General features: G+C 40.3%; 1 protein-coding gene across 1 annotated transcript in view; it reads right to left on the bottom strand.

The window, feature by feature from the left end:
* Positions 1–24,390, bottom strand: part of KHDRBS2 (KH RNA binding domain containing, signal transduction associated 2) — a 308,356-nt gene that overhangs the window by 239,466 nt on the left and 44,500 nt on the right. The window contains exon 2 of the mRNA XM_059843398.1: positions 5,906–6,033. Within this exon, the coding sequence (XP_059699381.1) occupies positions 5,906–6,033 (128 nt within the window). The remainder of the gene's footprint in view (positions 1–5,905; positions 6,034–24,390) is intronic.

Here is a 24,390-nt window from a genome sequence, read left to right as displayed (position 1 = left end):
AATGCTGTTTTAATTACATTGCTAAAGATTTATACAGCCATGGATAGTTAAATGAAACAGCAAGGCAAATCTCTAAATTCTACCTGGAATACTCTTTATTCTCTGCAGTCAGGAACAATTTTAGGAAACAATTTTTAAAGAGGTCTGTACAGAGCAGCATTTCTCAGCCTGACAAAGAAGGTAGTTAATGCTCTCAGAGCTGATTTCAACAGCAGTGTTATGAAAGCAAATAAAACATTAACGAAAATGGGGACAGAAATTATTTTTATATAATAAAAGGCATTTCCTGTAACCATTCAAGAGCTCCACAAGACTGGCATTGGCCCTAGAAGCATTAGACTCAGGGTTCATTTCCTGAACTTACCTGAAAAAGGGAAATAGAGAGATGGATGAAAGATCAGGTCCTAGGTAAGTCGGGGGGGTGGAAATTGTGTGAGACTTTAAAATGTATTTTACTGAAAGTACAGCCAACATATTTGTCTGGATTTCCCAAATGCCTATTGTAATTAAATGGAACAGAAGATTAGTATCTGTTTTGGGTCTTGAGTACAATCAGAAATACTGAAAAACTGCACTGAATAGCAGAATTGCACCACTTGCAAGAAAATTTCGGAGAAGTAGAATGAGATTTTGAGGTTTGAGAGGTTTTACCTTTTCTCTCAGCTTAAGTACAGGAAGACAACTATTTTTCCAACTTTTCTCTCTTCAAATGTTCACATATTTTATTTCACTTTTCAAAATTAGTTGGACAGTTCATACAGAAGCGATTTAAAGAAAATCTCTTGGTTATAGCTATTTATTTGAAGAAAAAAAGTCAACAGTACTCAACTATAATTCAAATTTTGAAATATTTCTGCTGGTCTATCTGACATATAGCTAATGATCAAAATTGAAACTATACATTAATAGGGAATTTGGTAAGAAGCAGAATTGAGTCATTAGAAAACTCAAAAGATCCTTCTTCTAATATCTGAGTGCTTAATAGGGCCTGGTCTTTCACCACTGAATAACACTTATTCAAGTATCTTTTCACTAGATTTTTATAAACCTTAAGTACTAAAATACTATATAAATTTTCTGGAATAATTTTCTGTATATCATGACTTCAGAAACTGAAATTTAATTAAGAAATCAAGTGCTAATAAATTCCAGATTAAACACAGTATAGTAAGGTAGTTTTTGCCCCTATTATTCCTGGTGTTATGTGGATCGGAGATTCTAAGTGACAATTACACTTGAATATGAAAATTGAACTGGGCTCAACTAAAAAGGAATTTTGAAACTTCCCCACACATTTATAAAGCAGAAAAGCATTATTTTGTTACAAAGATGCATGTTCAGTTCTTTCATTAAGACCAGGTAGGGATAGAAGTCTTTCAAGATATATGAGAAAGCATTCTTTATTTATACAACTATTTGCAGGATCAATTTCAGTACAACACACTTCATGTAAATTAATAATTTTCTGTCTTCCAATGTTCAGGCTTCTCTTTAAAGAACTCAGTTGAATACTGAACCAATGAAATCTCCAGATTTAGTTTGGCATCAGTCTAAATTCCAGGATCTTGCAAAGTATAAAGGCTTTTCTTGTCTTACACAGGAGGAAAAAAATACTAGCAAGGCAAGTAAAAATCTCCATTCTGTAGTTAGATACTTAGCTCTTTTTCCTCTTATTAAAGTGTTGGAGTTTTTATACTCTCCTGAAACAACTACAGGATCAGTGACAGATCAAACATTCTTCCTGCCTTACCCAACAACAAGGTACTTATTTAATTAAAACAATATAAACCACAGAGAGAAGTCATGGCCACTCATTCAGCCCAGGTCCCACTTCTCTCAGAAATTTTCTAATTTTATTTTCATTCCATTTAATGGATATATATATTATTCTTCATATCTTAGTTAAAAGTGAACTAAACACACAAATCGCCTGCAGATGATTAATATGACAACAGTTGCTTTGAAAGCATAACAGAAACCATGAGGTTTGAGAGAAACAACAAATGAAAGAATGAGAATGCTAAATAAAAATCATGTTACTTGTCTGAGTTACACATTAAAGACAGAATAAAACCAGAAAAGTTCACCCTTCACAGTAAATTCTTTAGCTGAGTGTTTCTAAGTTATTTGCTTGAAGTAATGAGTTTATCAAGCATAAAACAATAAAAACTAACAATACATGGCACTGAATCTTTAAAGTAATAACAGATGCTGGGCTGGTTTTGGCTGGGGTAGAGATCACTTTCTTTGAAGTCTGGGTCTGTGTTTTGGATTTGTGCTGAAAACAATGTTGATATAATACAGATGTTTTTGATATTGCTGAGCAGCATTTACAGTGTCAAGGCTTTTCTGCTCCTCATCCCACCTGACCTGCAGGGTCAGGCTGGGGGTTCTCAAGAAGTTGGGAGGACACACAGCTGACCCCAAATACCAATGGGATATCCCAAACCATACAGTGTCATGCCCAGCATATAAAGGTGGGAGAAGGAGACATTTGGAATGATAGCATTTGTCTTCCCAAGTCACCATTAAAGATGATGGGGCCCTATTCTCTGGAGATGGCTGAACACCTGCCTGTCCATGGGAAGCAGTGAAGACATTCCTTGTTTTGCTTCACTTCCATGCACAACTTTTGCTTTAGCTATTAAAGTCTCCTGTCTCAGCCCACTGTCACTATCCCGTCTCTCTCCCATCCCACAGGTGCAGGGATGAGTGAGAATCTGCATGGGGCTTGGTTGCTGGCTGAGGTCAAACCAAGACAAATGCACTGCAATATTTAAGACTTTTATACACATACTCTTTATTTTTAACTTTTCAGTTATTTCATATATCTGCACTAACAGAAAGCAAAAGAAATCAACAAACTGAGCTATTCCTCAATGGCTGAAACCCAGCTAAGCTGAAGCCAGGGATAATGAGGGCAGAAGTGAGCCAAAGTGAGCAATATTTTAAATTTACAATGTGTACCACACAAGTTTGCAAACAAAAACTTCCTATTTGTGTGCTACATGAAGCTAAGGCTTCAAACAAGCTCTCAAATTCTTAAACTGTGCAAAGGAACAAATTTGCAAAGCCCAGCTTAGATGTTCCTTAAACAAGTTATCACAGAAAAAGGTAGGAACTTCAGAAAACAGCAGAAGCCAAACTACAAGTAAGTAAATGGCAAAAATTTGTATTGCCATGCAAATTACAAAGTTGCCCACCAAGCATCTAAACCATCACTTTTGTTTTTCAGCAACAAGATTATTTCAGATTTTGGGGGGATTTAAAAAATTTTTTTAAATAACCCACTCTTTTCCCATATCTGATGTATTTGAAATAAGTTCACGCTGTTTTGTGCTGAAGTCTTTAAACAAACCCTGAGGTATTTGCATGAAAATCTTAGTTGGAATTAACATATCATGAAAGTTAAAAAAAAAAAAGGCATTATGGGACAGAAGGAAGGATCAAAAGACATTGCATCACTGTTTCAATAGAAATTTTGACTGCATTAAAAATATCTGCTTTATAGTGGAGCATGTTTAAATGAGATGCTGTTTTTACTTGGGCTGCTGGTATTTAAGATAATTAACCTCAGAAAAGATCATTGCTGAAGGATCAACTAACACCCCATCTCTATTTTAGATCCCTGTTTTAGAGCAGAGGAAAGAGGCCTGTGTCTTTACCAGCTGGTAACATAAGACAGCTGTTGCTAATCACAGTCTTTGATATTTTTTTCCTGTTGTCCTGTTGCACCAGACTGTGGACACTTGAGTAGAGACAATTTCATAAGGCTTATTCTGCAACTTCAAGAACTATTTAGCCACTAGAAGGCTTTTGTGTTAACTTTTGCTCAAACCTTAAAACGCTGCTGACTCCACAGCTGTTATTGAAGTTTAGCCTACAGACCATAATACATTTTTAGGCCAAAGGTTCCCTTGGAGCAATTTGAATTTTTACATGAAGTTAAAGTAAGTGCAAATGTCTTCCAAGAGCTGCCCTCATTCCTAAATAGAGAGCCTGTAAACTGTTGCTTTACATGGTTTTTAACTGGGCAGATTTTTTTTTTTCAACAATTTTATACACTTGAACACTTTCTGCATATTTACAGAACCCTGCTTACCTAGCACTGCCCAAAAAAGCTTATCAGCAAACAATGAATGAATGATTTATAACAATGATCTTTCAAACAGAAACGACTCCTAAGTGAAATCATATGGTAATTATCTTAACTGTTTATAAACACAAGTCTGCTTCTATTATTAACATATTATACCAAATATATAAAATTAATCCTCTTAATTATTTTCTACATTTTTTCATTATTTATAAAGCAAGCTGAAGCAACTGCTGGGTGCTGATTTGCCTAATGTATACAATTATCCAGAAAAGACAAGACACTAGATCACAGCAATCAGCTGTTGGATACAAAGTGCAAATGCAGTCCTTGAAAGATAGATCCTAGAGACAGTATCAGGAAACCTGCAGTTCTGGGAATTGTTCCATGCCAAGCACAGAATATTGCTAGCAAATCAACTACAGAAACCCTGCAAGATATTATTCTGCATTACTGAATAAGTATTTCATCTCCATCACATTGACTTCTTTTGCTCCACCACTCAAAAGCAGTAAAAAATGCCTTATATCTTTTACTATTCATTAATATGACACGTTCATTAAAGTAAATGAAGCTAATTTAATCACATTCAGGTGCTATATTGGATAGATAATAGTGTTTTGTCTTTTAAATAGTTTGTCTTTTATTCTACTACCTTCATCAAACAGTATTCTGAATTATTATCACACTACTGTTACAAAATTACAGCACTATTACATCCTGACTAAGGACTTCAGGTCACCTACAGCACTTACACAAAACATCACAAATCAAGGCAAAGCACCTCAGGCTATGCAGCAAGAAAGTAATTCCTTAGAGCACTGTATGTGTTTCTAAGGTCTTTACCATTTGGATTATTACATTATCTCAGTTTTATATTCACTAGTCATGAGGTAAGTGTCAGCTAGAATCAATGAATCTCAGTTTTTTTTACACCTTTCATTTTGTTTGATGAGCTTTTTACCCAATGTAATTTATTGCTCTGATGAAAGTATAAAGCAAAAAGCTCAAAGTGTAATCAAGGCTAATGGTGAACCATGTACCATGTGATAATAAATCAGCAAGGAAAAAATACTCTGGAGACAAACAGCGATGTTTATCATTTCAGTATGAATTCTATTGGAATAACTGTTTATGTAAAATTAAAAACTGTATAAGAAAAACAAATAAACACCCAAGTTCAAAAAAAACCCAATAATTTTTATAAAATATAAACCAAAAGCTTCCCATGAGCAGCTAAATTTTGCAAGAAATAAAATCATTTTTCTGCATTAAAGTATGTAACAATGAGAACTAAAAAGAAAGCCTTAGATGCTAAAACATTTGATTTTTATCAACAGCAATGTACATTGTCAGTCACAGCCTTCAGTAATCCTGACATCTGATCTTTTAAAACTTATTACACCAGAGAAAATCCCCCAACTCTTTTATGAGGAAGCTTTTTGGAGTTAATGGAACATTTTTTTTTTTGGGCAACTGGTATTTTATTTTATGAAAGGATGATATATCTAGAACAAAAAAAAGACACCAAAAAACAAACTGAGAAAAAACCTCAGCAGTTTGTGTAAGGACAAAACCTACCTGAATTTGAAAAAAAATCTCATTCACTTTAATTGCTTTACTGAAAGGCTCCGAGACAGAAGCTAAAACATGTAATGGCTAACAAATACATTTAAATAGGAGCTTAATTTATTTTTTTTTTACTACCACAAAGCCTGCATATTATGACTCAATAAAAATGGTTGTGTATAACTTCTTCATCATTATATTAATAAATATTAAACAAATGTTAGCCAAGATTTACAGTACCTTTGGATATTGTTTGACAGGGATCAGAACTCTCTCTGACAGCTTTATGTTTTTGTTGCTGATTACATCAAGATATTTCTTTTCTTCATCTTCCTTCTTGCCTTCGGAACCCTGAAATTTTTCCATTTCTGAAAAATATCACAAAACAGAACCATCAGTGACATGGTAGCTGTCATCCTTAGGAAGTTTTACCTTACACATTCCTACCCAGACCATGCACTGAACGCCTGTGCTGTCTGCACTCACGAGACAAGGACTGCTGTCTTTAAGAGAACCTGGACCCTCAGCAGCGCTGAGAGGCAGAGGTGACAGGCCACAGGTTACGCTCCTCAACTAATTCTTACCCAGCTGAAAGGGAAGCCAAATGATCTCAACAGGAGCAGGAACAGATGAGGCTCACAATTCCAGCTGTCAGTCTTTTAAAGGGAATAACATCATCACAGCTCGATGCTTTTTGTAAATGTGATCTGTCAGAACTAAACTGGATTCTAACCTCAATAGCTAACTTTCAGTACAAATACTAGAAAACTGAAGAAACTTCTTCTTGTTACTGAGCTTCCATTCAAGCACTTCTGAATTAGTTAAAGATAAGAAATAAAGTTAACTCTTGCTCAAAAATATTCTTCAATTAAGAAATGCAGTAGTAAAAAAAAATAATATATATATATAATTGCTAATCTGTAGAACACGCTATAATTTACATTTAAAAAAAAGAAACAAAAAATATTTTCAGGTAGAATAGTTCTGAATTCTTTATTTCCTAATGTTCTATAACCAATGGATAACAACAAATAATTGAATTCATCATCCTGCACAGAGCATCTCATATAGTGCCTGAGAGCTCCCTCACAGTACAGGTACCAGAGAAGAAGCTGCTTTTGCAGCAGTGATATTGTTGACAGCACAGAAAATGGCAATGCTTATAATGAGCTAATTATAATTGAATTACAGCTGAAAAGGGACAGCTGTGAATCTCAGAAACATGCTGCTTCAGGGATGGGAAAGCAAGAGTGGAAAGGAGAAACACAGCCACAGCATAATCCAACATTCATATAAAAGTTTCTTTCACTTCCAACAAGTATAAAGAAAAAATGTTTTGAAAAGAAAAGCCCATGTCATGATTTGTTAATAAATGTTTATGCTGCTTTTATGAGATCAAATAATTTATTTAAAGCCTGCACCAGCAGACAGTTCTCTAATGTTACAGTCATAAGGTTTTTTAAAACCTCCCACAGAACACACCTAAAAGACCTCAGATGGGATATATATTCAATAATTTAGGATTAAAAAGTTATTTACAACCACTAAAGCATCAGAAGAACATTTCATTATTGTAAAATACTTGAACACATGTAAAAAAATGTGGTATGTTGCATTCAGTGGAAGATTAATCTGGAAAGCAGCAAGCATCAATTAAGTAAGTAAAATACTCATTTGGGCAGGTTTAATAGATAAAAAGTTCTTTGAAAATAGATCCAATGCAATCATACAAAGGGGTGTGCTATGGGGGTACGGAGGGGAGAGACAAAGGTGCATGAAGAGGGAAAAGTGTTACAAGCACAGTAAGTACTAAATTAAATAAAGGAATTTCCCAAATATATTGTGAACACAGTACTAAATTAGATAATTCTAAAAGGCAGGTGGGGAAAGTCAATCTACATGTACACATATATTTCACTAGAACCATGGAAGTTTAAGTTCAAGAAGAGCTTTAAAGTGATCAAGTTCAGCTGTTAATCAAGCTCTGCCAAGTCCACCACTAAACCACATCTCTAAGTGCCACATCTGCATGTCTTTTAAATACCTCCGGGGACAGACATTTCACCACCCCCCGGGCTAATCTGTTCCAATGCTTGGTAACTGTTCTTGTGAAGACATGGTCCCGGCTGTCCAACCCAAACCCCCCCGGACACAGCCTGATGCTATGTCTTCTCATCCTGCCACTACTTGCCTGGGAGAAGAACCAAACCCCACCTGACTATAACCTCCTTTCAGGTAGTTGAAGAGAGCAATGAAGTCTCCCCTGAGCCTCCTTTTCTCTACGCTAAACAATCACAATTCCCTCAGCTGCTCCTCATCAGACCTGTGCACCAGACCCTTCCCCAGCTCCGCTGCCATTCTCTGGACTCACTCCATCCCCCCAATGTCTTTGTGAGGCGCCCAGAACTGGACACAACATCCAAGGTGTGGCCTCAGCAGTGCTGAGCACAGGGGAACAATCCCTGCCCTGGTCCTGCTGGCCACGCTATTGCTGATACAGGCAAGGATGCCATTGGTTTTATAAACAACTAAACTCCTTCTCCTGGAAAGCTGAAGATACTTAAAAGTCTGTATGGTCAGTCCTGATGGGTACTAAAGGTTAAGACAAAATGCTCCACTTTGAATCATCTACCAGACCTTGCAACAAGTCCCAGCCTTGTGCTTTGTTTTCAACTGAGAGTACATGGAAGTTTTGGAATGAAAGTGGCATCTTTGCTGAAGCTAATGCAAGACTACTTCAGCTGAGCTTATCACACTTATGTGAACAAGACTTTGTTATCTACCAAGACTGAGACAAGCTGTGGCACTTTAATTGGTTTCACTCCATGACAAGGGTTGAGCTCTAAACCCAGAAGAGCCAGTCCCACCTTATTATGGGAAGCTCAAGAAACAGCAGTGGGGAGTTGAGTTTCCTCCAGGGAAAGAAAGGCAACGAGAGCCCATTTCAGGGGAGGTCCCGCAGCACTTAAGGTCAAACACAGAGAGAGAAGCAGATGAGAAGGGATCATGATGAGGGCCAGGCTATGAGCCCAGAATTACAACAGAAGGCAGCAGGGATACTGGGGACACCAGGTTTCTACCAGAAAGCAGTGCCAACTAGCCCATGACCACAGCCAGACAGCTTTTGAGTATCATCTCCAAGGAGGGAAGAGTCCACAAGCACCCTGACAGTGCTTGGTCACCCTCACAGTAAAAAAAGTTCCCCAATATTCAGAGAGAAGTTCTGTGTTCTGGGCACCGCTCAAAAGAGCCTCATTTTGTCTTCTTTGTACCTTGCTTTCAGTTATTGGTATACATTGGAAAAGATCCCCTATGGAGCCTTCTCCAGATTGAACAGCCTGGAGGCAGCACTCCTAGCCCTGTCTTTGTAGAAGAGATGCTCTAGACCCTTCGTCATCCTTGTGAACCCTTACTTGACACTCTCCAGTATGTCCATCTCTACTTATGCTGGGAGCTGCACACTGGACAGACTGCTCCAGCAGCGTATCACCTCTTTTGACCTACAAAATTGACTGAGGAATAAGAAATGCCTTGAGCTGGTTTATTTCTAAAACAAACACAGGGCTGAGTATTATCAGTGTAACCTATGAATTTATATGAAAAATATGGCATTGGGATTTTGCTTGACAGTGGAGCAGCCATGTAAGATGAGCTATCTTGGAAGTTTTCATTGCTTAGGGCTGGAGTTTGTGTCTTCTGGGTGTGGTCCCCGAAAGCCCCACGATGTCACCAGGAAGTCATTGTGACACGTGTGACAACAAGCCTTTTGGATGCTTGGAGAAGCCCCGAAAGGCCACAGTGTCTGGCCTCTGCCACTGGGGACCGACATCTGAAGGTGGGGGGTAAAAAGGATCCCCATAGCATTGTGTGCTTTCTGAGGGCACAGAGATTTGCTGGACAAGGACACTGACAGGACCTGAGACGCTGGTCCCAATCTGCCATGCACTCAGGCTCTGTCTGCAGCTGCTGAGAGGCCAGGAATTCCTTTCCCAGCCCCCCAGCTCCTGCCTGCACGTATCAGAGAGGTCAGTTAGCATCCTGCCTCAAGAGCTAGAACATGCCAAGACACTCAAGTGTCACTCATCTGCCTCAGGATGGTCCCTAGCACTGGTGGCAGCCCAAGTGCTGTCCTGAGGCAGAGTGGGCAGCTCTTTAATGCTGGACTTTGGTAGCTTTGCTGCTGGCTGCAGACTGTATCCCCAGCACCAGGGCACACATCAGCTTGTCACTTTGGTTTGCAGGTCAAAATGGCCTCAGAGGAAGACTTGGCTGAAAGCGGCACCTCTTCCCTTGCTGCCAGCACCAGCCAGGTATCCCAGGCTGCACGTCCAGGTGCTTCAGAGAACCTAAGGTGCCCAATCTGCCAGGCTGGCATTAATGACCAACCTTCCATGAGCTGGCGTTGGCACCCTTTCTGCTTTTACTGCATGGTGGAGTGGTTCCACAGAAGAGTGGAGGGCTTGATATGCCAGTCACCTTTCCCACACACATGTGACGTGGTGGGAGACAGTAACTCTGAGGTGCACTCTATTGAGGAGTCCATCAGCTCTGCCAGCCATACTGAAGGAGAGCGAGCTGGGTCCAGCTCTGCAGAAAGAGGTCAGCATAATTCCCCAGGATGCCAGCACCGCAAGTCTTACAGCAGAAGCTGTGGTGGCACCTGTGGGGGCAGCCGTGGTGGCAGCCGCGGTGGAAGCCGTGGGGGCAGCCATGGTGGCAGCCATGGTGGCAGCCGTGGGGGCAGCCGTGGTGGCAGCCGTGGTGGCAGCCGTGGGGACAGTCATGGTGGAAGCCGTGGGGGCAGCCGTGGTGGAAGCCGTGGGGGCAGTCGTGGTGGCAGCCGTGGTGGCAGTCGTGGTGGCAGCCGTGGTGGCAGCCGTGGCAGGGCCCAAGAGAAGAGCCAAAGCAGATATCCAAGGAGGCATCACGATGGCCGCGCCAGGGTCCAGCAGGCCCAGGGCTACAACCACTCAAGCAGCAGGAGACGGTGGCAGAGCAGGGCTCGGAGCACTGCTCGTGACAAGGGCCAAAGGACCAAACAGCGTGTCCGTGCCCTCTCACGGAGGCGTAAGCGCCGTCAGCAGGAATACCAGGTTTCTTTCATAGAACCGAGGGCAGTAAGGAGCCGATCCCGGCAGAGGTCACGCAGATCTTCCAGCCAAACACTGAGGGAGTTTCTAAGGGAGATGGAACGCGATGAGGGACGAGCTCTAAGGCGTGACTGGTACATCCGTGCCTCTTATGGGAGGAGCAGGAGCCAACAGCGGGGGCACCAGCACTCTTACAGAGAAACGCAGGTGACAAGGAGCCGAACCCGAGGGAGGTTCCGCAGCACACTGCCCCTGAAGGAGAATCCAAGGAGGATGGAATGCTATGAGAGACAGATTGAACAGGGCATCCATGCCTCCCCAAGGAGGAGTGAGCGCCTTCAGCAAGCACGCCAAGGTTCTTTCATGGAACCACAGGTGACAAGGAGCCAATCCCGGGGGAGGTCCCGCAGCACACAGCACCGAACACTGCGGGAGAATCTAAGGACGATGGAACGTGACATCCTAACCTCCATGAGGTGGAGTGAGCGCCATCAGCAGAGACGCCAGGCTGATTTCACTGGATCACAGGTGTCAAAGAACTGATCCCCATGGAGGTCCCGCAGCCATGCTGGGCACGAGCCTGGTAGGACCCACTACAAACAAGGGAACTACTGCATGCCCTCTTACCAGTGTCAGGAATGATACTACTTTAGATAAAAGCCCCTACTAACAATTGCAAAAAATAAAGTCAAATCAAATGCTCAAGCCTGGGGCTAAGGATCTATTCTCCATCAAAAAATGCATCTGAAAATCTAAAGACACCCTTACAAAGCCTTTTCAGGTTAGGAGGATAACAAACATGAAACCTCACTACTGCTTTTGTCATTCTGTTCTATGGTAGCCACTCGCGTATAACATGGGGTACTGAACATTTCGTATGGGGGTGCCTTTCCATCTATATTGGGTTTCCACAATGTGACCAACTTTTTCTTGTTTTTGCCCTGGTACCAAAGACATCAACAACTTATTAGGAAATCTCTTGTCCTCCCACACCTATTTTCTTATGCTTTATCCCAAACATCCCCCAGAGTAACTTCTCCTGTTGCCAGTCTTCTCACAATGAAGCAGTGAATAGTGAAGTCAATTTACAATTACTCTATCTCAAAGGCACTGCCTATAATACATATCTAAATCTAATGCCTGGTAGAAAGCCTCTGAAAAGATTTTCCTTCTTCTTCTTTAAAGACTTTAACAATAAACCCCAAAGCCTTCATGAAGAAATTTGCCTTCATGAAGAAATTTGCCTCCATGCTATGCCCTGTACAAAGCCTCAGATTTAATGCCCAGTGTGGCACTACAGGCTACAGGCTCTTCAGACCATGGCCAAAGACTACCAAAGTCATCAAAAAACAGTGTTGTGTCAAGCACTGTTACTTTCAAGTAAGACTGGAGCAAAAAGAGGAGTCTTCTCAAAAGACAGAGGCAATACACTAATTACTGGAGCAAGACAAACTGTATTATATTTTTGAATTGAACCATAGTCGGCCGCTACTGTGTACACTCCTTGTGTCACTCCATGACTAGTACTGTGGAGACCCTGGGGGGGCACATTCCCTGGTCTAGGGAGACACAAGACGCTTACCTCAAAAAGATGTTAGATCCCACTGGCTCCTTCTCCTGTTCCTATGTCTGTTCCTATGTTCCTGAGCCATTCCTTCCCTATTCTCTGACTGGCCCTCATCTATGTACTGCCCTGAGACCAGGGTCAGCCCCCAGGCCCCTGCAGAGAGAAAGTGAGACCCTCTGTGTGTGTGTGCTGGGACCTGAACATCTCACCATGAGGCTGAATAAAACATCTGTGGATATTATACAAAGGTCCTTTTTGCTTCCTTACCCTGGAATATGCTAGCAGCAATTCTGACTGCTACATAGTACCATCACAGAAAAGAAGCATTAAGACAATCTCATGAAGGAATCCAGGCCAGGATCAAGCTGCCAGCTTGCTCACAGCACTAACACATAGCTAGTTGCTTTAGCAGAAAATTTTTACTTGCCAAATGCAAAAACAATGGTCACCTGCAACACATGCTACAAAAACAGAACCAATGCCTTTTGTGAGATGTTGCATTCATTGCGCCCCTCATGTTTGTGTTTAGCTTGTTAGTTTTCTGTGCACGCACTGATAAATCCCCCAAAAGAAAAGAGGTGGCTGCCACATGGACAATTGACTTGTGGGAGACAAACCTGGCTCTTTGTGAGCATATGGAATCATTCAAACCTTCCCATGTCATGAAATCTGGAGGGGCTTTCTTAGCTTGAGTGTGATTTGAGTCACAGAACCACAGAGGCAAGAAAGGACCTGCAACCTCCCCTGCTCAAGCAGAGTTACCAAGAGATGGTAGCTGCCAGACTACAGCCACACAGCTCTTGAGCACATTCCTGCACATGTCAAAAAGGTCGGTCGCCATCCTGCCCGGAGAGTTGGAACATGCCAACCCACTCCAGTGTCACTCATCTACACCAGGATGGTCCCTGGCACTGGGGGTAGCCCAAGTGCTGTCCTTACACAGAGCAGGCAGTTCTTTAATGCTTGACTCCCACTGCTTTGCTGCTGGTTGCAGACTGTGTTCCTAGTGCAGGGGAATGTGTGTTGCTGCTTACAGAAAGCTATAGGCAGTACAGGATCTTGTGACCAGCTGTATTAGGTCTGCGTGGCCTGGTTTTGGAAGTAGAGGGAGCTACAGGGGTGGCTCCTGTGAGAAACTGCCAGAAGCTTCCTCAGTGTTTGGCAGAGCCAGTTCCTGGTGGCTCCAGAGATGGACATGCTGCTGGCCAAAGTTGGGACAACTATAAATGGTGGTAATGTCTCTGTGATAACATATTTAAAGAAGAAACAAAACAAAAATGGTGGGGCAGTTGTAATCGCAGCCAGAGAAGAGCAGAGTGAGAAAATGTGAGAAGAAAAACTATGTAGACACCAAGGTCAGTGAAGAAGAGGAGCAGGAGATGCTCCAGGCACCAGGGCCAAGAATCCTCTGCAGCCTGTGGTGAAGATCATGGTGAAGCAGGCAGTCCCCCTGCAGCCTATGATGATCCATCGGGATGCAGAGATCCACCCACAGCACATGGAGGAGCCCCATACCAGAGCAGGTGGATACTTGAGAGTAGGCTGTGACTACATGGAAGACCTGATCTGAGAGGGACCCATGCTAGACTAGCCTGTCCTTGAAGGACTGCACCTCATGGAGAAGTGACCAGGTTTGAAGGGAACTGTCACCGACATGTTTTAGGAAAAATCCTTTCCTTAGGATTTTTCCCTCCTGAGAAGCTGAGAGACCTCAGGAACAAACTGTAAACAATTCTTATCTGCTGCTGTGGAATGCAACAGGGGGAATCTGTGATTGGTCTCATCTGGTTGTTTGGAATTAACGCCCAATCACAGTTCACCTGTCCAGACTGTCTCGGTGAGAGACAAGCCTTTGTTATTCATTCCTTTCCTATTCTTAGCTTAGCCTTCTGATGAAATCTTTTCTCTCTGTTCTTTTAGTATAGTTTTAATATATTTTCTATAAAATAATAAACCTAGCTTGCTGATACATGGAGTCAACTTTCTCGTCTCTTCCCTCATCCTGGGACCCTTGTGGACAATACTACAGGGAACTGTTGCCTGTGGGATGGACTCACATTGCAGCAGTTCACAGGGAGCGGCTCCTTCTGAGATGGACATGTGCTGGAGAAGTTCAGGGAGAACTGTCTCCCAGGGGAGGGATCCATGGTGCAGCAGGGGAAGGATTCCTGTCCCTGAGCAGCAGGAAAAGCTACGGATAATGAACTGACCATAACTCCCATTCCCTGTCTCCTTGTGCTGCTGGGGTAGGAGGTAGAGCTGGGAAGGAGGGAGGGGCAGGATAGGGAGAAGGTGTTTTTAGGGTTTTATTTTACTTCTTATTATCCTGCTCTGATTTTGGTAGCAATAAATTCACTTTATATCTCTAAGTTGCACCTGTTTTGCCTTTGATGGCAATTGATGGGTGTTTTCTCCCAGTCCTTATTTCAACCCATGAACCCTTCATTAAATTTTCTCTCCTCTGTCCAGATGCAGAGGGGACTGAGCAAGTGGCTTGCTGGGTGCCTGACATCCAGTCAGTGTCAGTCAGTGTCAACCAGCGACACCAGTGGAAATAAAATGTCCATAATGAACAGCATTCCTCCATAGAGCGCAAACAGGAGATCTCAGTGGTACTTTTTCTGCACCCCTGATCTTAGGTAAAAAGCAAAAATAAAGCATTTCAAGAAGACACTTCATATATTTTCCACTCATTTTTGTTCTGAACTAATCAAATTAAACCAGGGAGACACAGAGCTATTCAACTACCTCCTCCAGGATCAATCCTCAAACATGCCTCATTTTTGCCTTTTACCATTAACACAGTAATCTTGCATTTGCTTCTGTGTAACACACATCTCTCATTCCTCTTCATTGGAAGAAAACATGCATATTTCAGTCATGCAAAAAGAGGCCCTGACTAGAAAAGTATCAGAGACAAAACCACATTTCTACCTATATCTTTTTAGACATATTATTCCCTATGAAAATTTATCTTGAGCTATCTCCAGACTTTGAGCTGTAAAATCCTGGAAATATTGTCAGCCCAATTATGTGGAATTTTTTTGAGGGGAGTAGCTTATTTTTCCTTTATGGATTTATAAAATGGAAAGCCAAGTTAGTAGCTCTTTTTCACTAGTCTCTGCTTTACTCTTACAGTGCCAATAAAATGATGTTAATTACATTTCTCTTCAAAGTCCTTGACACCTATTACAAAACTTCTCTAATGAATATATTTTTTCTATTAAAATTAGGCACCCCAGAGTAAAAACATCCTTTTGCTACACTTAAAAGTCATGTCAAAACCCTTCAAAAAATAATTTTCTTCTTGTCAGTCTGTCCAACCCACCAAAAAATTAAATCTACACAATTCTTTCTGCTGTCAACATTTGCCTCCCACTTAAAGGAATTTTGCAGCCTATCTGGCTTCTCTTGCCTTTGCATTTGCAGTACTGGCACTGCTTCAATCAAGATTCATGGGCTGCTGCTAACAAGGCCTCTGAAAGAATCATATGTTTCTGTTAATGGGAATGATTTCCAGAATGGGAGTATCATCAACTTGTTCTTGCATGCATGTACTATTATGTATATCAAGCTTATCTAGTACTCAAAGTACACTTTTTCTGCAGGTTAATGAAAGAATGTTGGAAGTGTAAGAGGAAGAATGAGACAATGCCAGTGCAAAATAACAATCACCAAATCACTTACAGGTCTATTTGAGAGAGAGCATTTTTAATTTAGGGTTCATTATAAAATTACAATGGGGTAACTCTGAATACCTAGAACAGTTTTAACAAAAAAATCCCAGCATATTTTTAGAAACAGAAAATACCGGAAACACACATGAAGGCTCATTTTCTGTCCAAGGCATTACATTTTAATTGAAAGCAGGGCTATTGAATTTTGAGTCATGGGAAAAAAAAGGGCAAATGGCCCAATAGTTGAACAAATTTAAGTTAAATTAATTCATAAGAAGTGAACATCCTAAGAGGCTTCCAGTAATAAAAACGACATCCAAACCCGCAAGAATCGGTAACTTAAAAGTAAAAACATTGAGTGCATCAACAGCGGTTGGGAAGGGGTTATAAGGACAGTACAATCAGCCATGAGCACTGAAAAATTAGCCAATGGCTCCCTATATTCACCCAGAAACACATTCATGTATTGTATTAACAACATTCCTTTACTTTATGTACACATACTCATTAAGTCACACAGCTAGCTGGGATGATTGAGAGAGGATAAGGGAATAATTCTTACATCAGACACAAGTAAGGCAATACCTCTGCCAGTGATGAATTCAATACCTGTTAGATAATTGTGGGTCAGAGCTACAAGTTTATATCATCTGTTCTAGACAAATACAAGCTGAAGCTTTGTAACTGTATTAACTCAAGCTGAATCACCTCATCTCTCAAGCAAGAAAAGTGGCTAGTAAAATAATGTTCAGAAAGAATTCTGAAAGGCAAGTCAAAAAGGAATGAAAGAGACATACAAAATCAGGCACAGTATGAGAAGAAAGAAAAATGGCTATTTAGTGTTTCTCAGGAAGGGAAAGCATCTATTTGCGATGTTACAGATTGAAAAAAAACCAAAAATCTTTTGGGTATAGGATGTAATTACACAGGGGAACTACTGAAAGCATCCATATTGATAAACCCAAGTCTCTTACAGATTCTTCCCTTATGATTAGATTCCGTACCATAAGGCACTGAAGGTCTTTTCAATTTGGGCATGTCTGAAAATACAGCATCCATTAAAAGTTTAATTTATTATGCAGGTATTATTTATTGTTGGACTTCATGGCCATTATCATCTACCAGGTTGCCTATTGCATAGAACATAGAGAAACTGCAGAAAAGTGATCCTTTAGTAGATACTCAATTAGACTGCATTTATGTGCAACACTGGGCCAGACTTGCCCTCTCCTCCCCAGAAGAGGAAAGACATTGACAAAGTGGAGCAAGGTCAGTGGAGGCCACTGGTGGTGGTCAGAGCTGGAGCACTCACCCTGTGAGCAGAGGCTGAGAGAACTGGGCCTGTTTACTGTGGTGAAGAGACAGCTCTGAGGGATCTAAGAGCAGCTCAGCAATGCTGATGTTCCCACAGTCATGCTCTTCACAGGAGTGTGACACAAGGGTGACAGAAAACAGGGAAAAGGTGAAAATAGAAAGGTTTGGCCTGTGCATATGGAAAAGTTTTCCCAGCACAGTCCAGCAGGGCTGCAGGTTGCCCAGATAAACCATCTCCTCCACTGGAGGATTTCACAATCCACCTGAACAAATCCCTGAATAACCTGGTCTGAACCCCTGGCTGGCCCTGCTTTGAGCAGGAGGTTGCACTAGAGATCTCCCAAGGCCCCTTTACATGTGAACTATCCTAGGATCCTACAAATGCAATAAATTTCAGACTTATCTGCGTCTGTCAAATTTCTGGAACTTGTCCAAAAGATTTAAATGTCGTTGCAAAAAAGTTAGAAGACAGCAACAGCATGATTGCCCATGTCCTGTATCCTTAGCAAACATTTTTAACAAAATGTACTAACATAGGTACAAAAGTAATTAAAGATCAAAAGAACTTTGTATTTCTCATTAAATGAAAACCAAAGAGTATTAAGAAGAAAACAAAGGAGGAAAATTCAAGTGTGCAAAAACTTCTATTTCTATCCCCCCTCTATACTGACAACTGTTTTTTACTGCCTGGTCACTGCTTTGGCTCTACCCATCGTGTAATCAGCAGCTTGCAAAGCTATGCCACAGGGTAGTTTCTTGTCCAAATTATACTATTGGTACAAAAATAATTACCTAATGTATCCATCTACTGACCTATGCTTAGATCAGTATATATTAAAAAAGCTATAAAGAGGATACCAGTAGTGTTAAATAACTAGAAATGTCCTGAAATGAAAATATTAGTTCTTACTGAATTTATGAACATCTGCTCCGATGCACACCCTTCCATGGAGAGTTTTAAGTCTGATTGCCAAGTAGTTCCTCAAGACAGCTGTCTATATAATCCTAGTTCAGTTGGTGAAAACACTCCCACTATTACTGATACACTATCCCATGTAATTCTAGATATATAGCAACTGTAATCACTAAAAAAACAAAATAAAAAAAACAAAACAAAAAACCCCAAAAACAAAACAAAAGAAAAACCCAAAACAAAACAAAACACCAAACTATTTACAATGAAATTTGCTGCAGGAAATTGATGGAGTCTTTCTCGCCTCAGTAAAAATAACCAACCGCAATCCAAAGGTCAGCATCAGCAAGTGCAGTATAAAGAAAAGATCTGGGATGCATTTTGAATGTGATGACTTACTGAATAAAGTTGCTGAAAACATTTAAAGGGTGACAACAATGTCAGCTTCAAGACATTGGTGCTTTCTAGCTTTGGAAAAATTAAAAAAGGACTATTGTTAGGATTTTAGAAGAACTATTAAAGGAACTGAACAATTACAACATTGATTAAATATGTTTTTTTATCAAATTGTTAAAAAGAGAGAAAGCCACTGGGTAAGATTTTAAAGACTAAAGTTCTTTCAAAAGTGTCTTTGAAGTCAAACATACCTTTGGGGAGTTGACCTGAGTTGGAAGGTTCTTTTGGCAACAGTACTGCTCTAACTATGGTGTGCAGTTCACTAAATACCTGTTCCCAGTACAGTTCTCCCTTCTTACCTCTTACCTTCAGAGCAGCTTAGACAGTATTAAGGGTATGTCACCAGTTGGATGAAAGGCAAACCTAAAAGTTGTTGGAATACTTTTTATTTAATCCTGGGTTTCTTTCATCTGAGAATGAGACTACTGATAAAAAGAAGAAATAGAGAGCATGAAGATTTACTCAGACAAGTAAAAAATAAAGCAAAAACCAACAAAAACATCACAAGTGTATTTATTTGTGAACATATCTCTAGGTGTCCTTGAATTTAACACCCTAGAAAACTGTGTTGCTATGATATGTAAGAAAAGAAAAGTAGCTTTTTGCCAAATATTTTTGTAGTTTCTACTGTGTCAAAGTTTATTCAACAAAACACTTTGGGACACACTGAAGTGTTCTCACAGATTAATTTGATGAAAAGCATCAGTGCTGTGCTACATATTGTGTGGCGTGGAACAGATACGCAGGGGTGAAAGACGAATCGAACAGCGAAATCACAGGGAAGTCCACCAGTGACATATTCATTACCTATCCCTGACCATCTGGAACCTGCTGGCATTCTTGAGTGGGTTGCTCTACCCAGCTGGAGTAACCAGCCAAAAGGAAGCTGTTCTGTCTCTTCACAGTTTCTGGGAATTTTCTTTTACCTTCTTCAGTCCTAGAACTTATTAGTGATAATAATGTCTGCTATTCTGTCCTCAGAGCAAGACAGAGATATGAACCAGCCAGCAATTTTTTCATTTCTGCTCTTATCTAGCCTTTTTCAGATTTTTTTCTACTGTGAGATAGAACAGCTGCATAATAAGACTGATGTCTAGAAGTTCACAATATTGAAAACTATGAAAAGATGCTATATACTGAAGTTAAGAACCAGTATAAAATTTTGCTTGAAGTTCAGGCTTCCCACTGACCTCTCCTGGTTTTCCAGTGAGCAATACCACTAATGAGTTGATAATCTCTGCTCAGACAGTTGTCAAAGTATTTGAAACGAGTCTACAAACTATCAAAATAGTTGATTTCATTCAGGACGTGACTTCAGGTCTTGGGCTCAGAAAGTAATCTGTATCTGAAAGACTGACAGGAAAACTGAAGTTCAGAAGAGATGATGATGAGACACCAGGTAAATGCAAGGAATTTGCAGCTGAGAGGTGGAAGAGATTTTAGTGTCAGAGTATGACCTTTGCTTCCTAGTGTGCTCTGTCAGCAAAGAATGGCTCTGACTGCTATGAAGACAGGAAAATACTGAGTGTATTCATATATATAAAACAAATAGTTATATATAAAAACCTAAAACTTTTTATTCATAACTGGTAAAAAAGCACAAAAGAAGGAAACAAAAGATTCAAGTACTGGTAAGAATGATTATGTTCACCTGTCTACAATGACATTCTCTTAAACATCCATTGTTTCATCGAAGACTTCATTTACAGAAAAGTTGCATCCACGTGCTCATTAAGACTATGTAGCAACATACATATTAATCCAAATGTCAACTTTAATGATGTTGAGAGATTTACTGTATGTTATCAGGATTTCTTAGTTCATCCAAAGATTACACCATTTCCTATCACAATGGAAAATTACTCATCTGCTTCAGTCGTAATACCATTCTGATTTACCCTACTTGAGACTGAGAGCAACAGTTACAAAGAAGAACTTTTTGACAAATTGATATTCAAACTGAAGGACTAAACTAGTGATATCTGAACAGCAAAAAGGTATTTAAGCCTTCACTCACAAACTCACTGGAAAGCACATCTTTGCTTTAAGCCTCCACTTGGAAGTCCTTACAAACAAATCCTTGCCCCAGAGGATCAGTAGCACACACTAAAAACATGATCAAATTTCTTGCACCACCTCTTCAGGATAAATTCTCAGCAATATCTAGAAATATCCCCAGAGGATCAGTAGCACACACTAAAAACATGATCAAATTTCTTGCACCACCTCTTCAGGATAAATTCTCAGCAATATCTAGAAATATATGATCCATGAAAACCTGAATTAACACACTTGCAAATGTGCAGTGAAAACAAAAGAAGCTGAAATGAAGAAAATGTGTAAAATTAAAGATACTTTGATAATCTGAGGAGGTTTTATTGCAGTACCTCCTGTGGATTTTTCTGCATTTTTCAATGGATTTAACAGAACACACTCATGCTCATACCTCACTCAGTAGGCTTTCCTCACCCATGCTGCACTTCAGGCCATGTCTAAGTACCGGCTGCTCATCCACTGATCTGCAGACACGACAGGGACATGCGAACAAGGTACTAAGGCTTGGGCCTGTTCATTTAATGAAACAGCCATTACAAAAGGATGCAGAAACCAGTCCAGTAACCACATCAGAAGTAGGAACAAGCTACCTACTAGTTTTTCTTAAGTGACCCTGAGTGCTCTTGGCTACAATTTACTTACACAAGAAAGAGCTTTGGCAACTGAGGCAGGATTAGGGACATTCTTACAACTCGATATAAACCAATTATTTTCAAACTGTTCAACAAAAAGCAGGAAACCTCAGTCCTGCCTGGAAATAGGATACTCTATGGCAACCAAGGAAATTTCAAGTGAACTTATATTCATAAGAAAGAAACTGTGTTAACATCAGGTAATATGATGTCAGTAAAACTCATGCAAATTGGTATCACAACTGATACTCTGGCAAACAAGATGCATGTTTTGCATAGATTTGTCATGTTGTCTTAAGAATATTTGTTTTCCTTTTGCAGGCCACAGCACTAAATTAACACATATTGATGTCAAAGAGACCTGTTTCATTTCCTGCACATATCCTTTGATTCCTCCAACAACATTTCTAGAAATCAATTTTAAAAGGTGAAGAAGACATGTTTGAACCTGTCTGCAACCCACTTCATCAAAGCCTGTTATCTTGTCAAGGGGGAAAAAAGGGGCCCAGGATAATGTTTTCAAATAATATGAGTAGAGTGTATGCTCCTGGCATGTATCTAAAAACCAGTGATGAGAAGCATCCCTTTATTCTCCACCAGATCCTTTGCTTCTTATTCAATTGAAAAAAAAAAAAAAAAAAAAAAAAAGCATCACAGATGGGATCACTAACAAATACCAGTTACATGAAACTGAATCCAGAATAAGCAGGAGTGCTGCCAGGAAACAAGCAACCTGAGAAGCTTCCAAAACAGTGAAACCTCCTTGTGATGAATCCACACAGCTGTTTGTTACAGTCCAGGAGTAAGTCTGAATCTTTGTTGGACCCCTACACAAGTGGATATCCATAAATGATAGGCATTATATTCCTAACTCCAGCTGGCTAGAAGACACCACATTGGCCCAAATGGCCAAATATCTTTTTTCACCTTGTCAAAAAGATGCTTTTCTTTTTCTTAACACCTAAGTCCTGCAGTTCTTACAGCAACAAGTCATAAAACCAAATACATTCACAGTTCCCATGGATGGCTTTTCATCATTACAAGTCAAAGCAATGGCACCCACTTTCCAGGCAGTTCCTAGTCCAGGGGAACTGGAAGAAAAGAACAGGTAGAAAAACTGGCACAAAAGTCTGTGCCTGGCTCAAGAGTTCACTCCTCAAGCCCAGTGTACCTTGCTGTATTATCACTGCGGAAGAGACTGGGATCAGTTCTGTGGGAGACAACAGTTTTTTTCAGGAACCAGCATTTCCAGAAGACTAAGGAGCATTATGACTCTTTTCCAAACACCTGATTTCAGGCATCGCTTTTACCTTGTCACTATCACAAAATGGTAAGAAGACAGTAACTAATGAATTCCTGCTTTCCCTAAATTTGAAATTAGCTGTCATGTTTAGAAAATATTGGGGGAAAAGAGCCTGGCAGACAAATAGACTATTTAATTGTACAAACTAACTGTATTTCCTGGGAAAATTTTTCTTAAAATTACCATAAAAGTCATTCCAGTACTCATTTTGCCCTATGATTTGTGAACACCTAATACCTGAAAAATGCAGAAGCAGAGATTACACGACTGAGAGGGAATATAATAAAATCATTTTTGACATAGGAGCCCATAGCTGCCACTCTGCAGGCTCATCATTACCCTTCTCCTTACTAGCACATCTACCACTAAACTGTTCAGGGAATAATGTACTGCAGCCCAGTAAAGCACTATGAACCCAATGAATACTTGTGCAGAACAGGATAGAGCTACAATATAATTCTGGAAATTAATCAGAAGCACCAGTCTTATGAGGAGCATCTGAGGTACCTAGGGTTGTTTAGCCTAGAGAAAAGAAGAATCAGGCAAGACTCTATTGCTCTCTACTACCACCTGTAAGGAGGTGTACACAGGTGTGTGTCCATCTTTTTTCCCATGTAACAACAGATAGGACAAGAGGACCTTGTGCCAGGGAAGGTTTAGATTCACTATTAGGAAAAATGTCTTCACTGAAAGGGTTGTGAAGTATTGGAACAGGCTGCCCAGGGAAGTGGTGAAGTCACTATCCCTGAAGTGTTCAAAAAACATGTAGTTTGTGGTACTTAGGGACATGGTGTAATGGTAGACTTGGCAGTGTTGGTTAATGGACTCGATCTTAGAATCACAGAGTAAGTAAGGCTGGGAAGGCCTCCATGTTCTACATAACCAGAGACATTAAATTTCATCTAAAAGGTTTAAGTACCTTTCTGCTTGTTTTGTTCACCAATTTGAATGTTTGTTAATCTTGTTACCCAGAAAGCCATACAAATTTGCTATATGCCTGCTTTTTTTCAGGAGCAATTTGTTCCTTCCAGAAAGGTAACTGGCAGGTAGGCCTTCATTCTGAGAGAGAAAAAGAGCAACTGCCTTTCTTAGACTCATCAAGCAAACAAAAATGCCCATTATACCCTTGTGTATCTGGGAACAGCTTTTACTTCTTTCCTGTCTCCCACTTCGTATGTCACCTTCACAATTTACCTCACTGTTCATTAACAATCATACAAAAAACTTCATCTCTTAAGGAGCCCTTTTCTTCCCAGCTCTGGTGAAACAGCAGAGAGATCTCCAAGACCTGCCATATTTGACAACTGTCCTGCTTCACAAGAAACATCCTAATTAATCAGATGAAAGTGCTTATGCTGCTGCAGATTAGGTAACACAAATTATTTTAAAAATAGGCAGAAATACAATTCACAATGAAAAGGTAAAAATTAAATTCTTCAATTTGTCTAAATTTTATGTCTCGGACTAGCAAACTTTTTCATCCGGTCACATGTCTCTTGCCAACCATCTCAGCAGCTGGTAAAAAAAAAAAAAATCTGTCAATTTGTGCCTAAGGGTGTACAGGGCAAAAAAAAGAACCTGGACAAACCCACACTGATTCAAGCATGCTGAAGGGTTTGTCAGCTGCCTTGATTAGCTCAGCCTCTCATGTTCAGAAAATGCCACAGCCTCATTCTCGAAGAAGAAAATTTCCAGGAATACACAGTGTTGCAAGACAA

The sequence above is a fragment of the Haemorhous mexicanus genome, chromosome 3 (assembly GCF_027477595.1).
Source record: "Haemorhous mexicanus isolate bHaeMex1 chromosome 3, bHaeMex1.pri, whole genome shotgun sequence".
NCBI classification, from domain to species: Eukaryota; Metazoa; Chordata; class Aves; order Passeriformes; family Fringillidae; genus Haemorhous; species Haemorhous mexicanus.
This window is presented reverse-complemented; position numbering and strand designations above follow the sequence as displayed.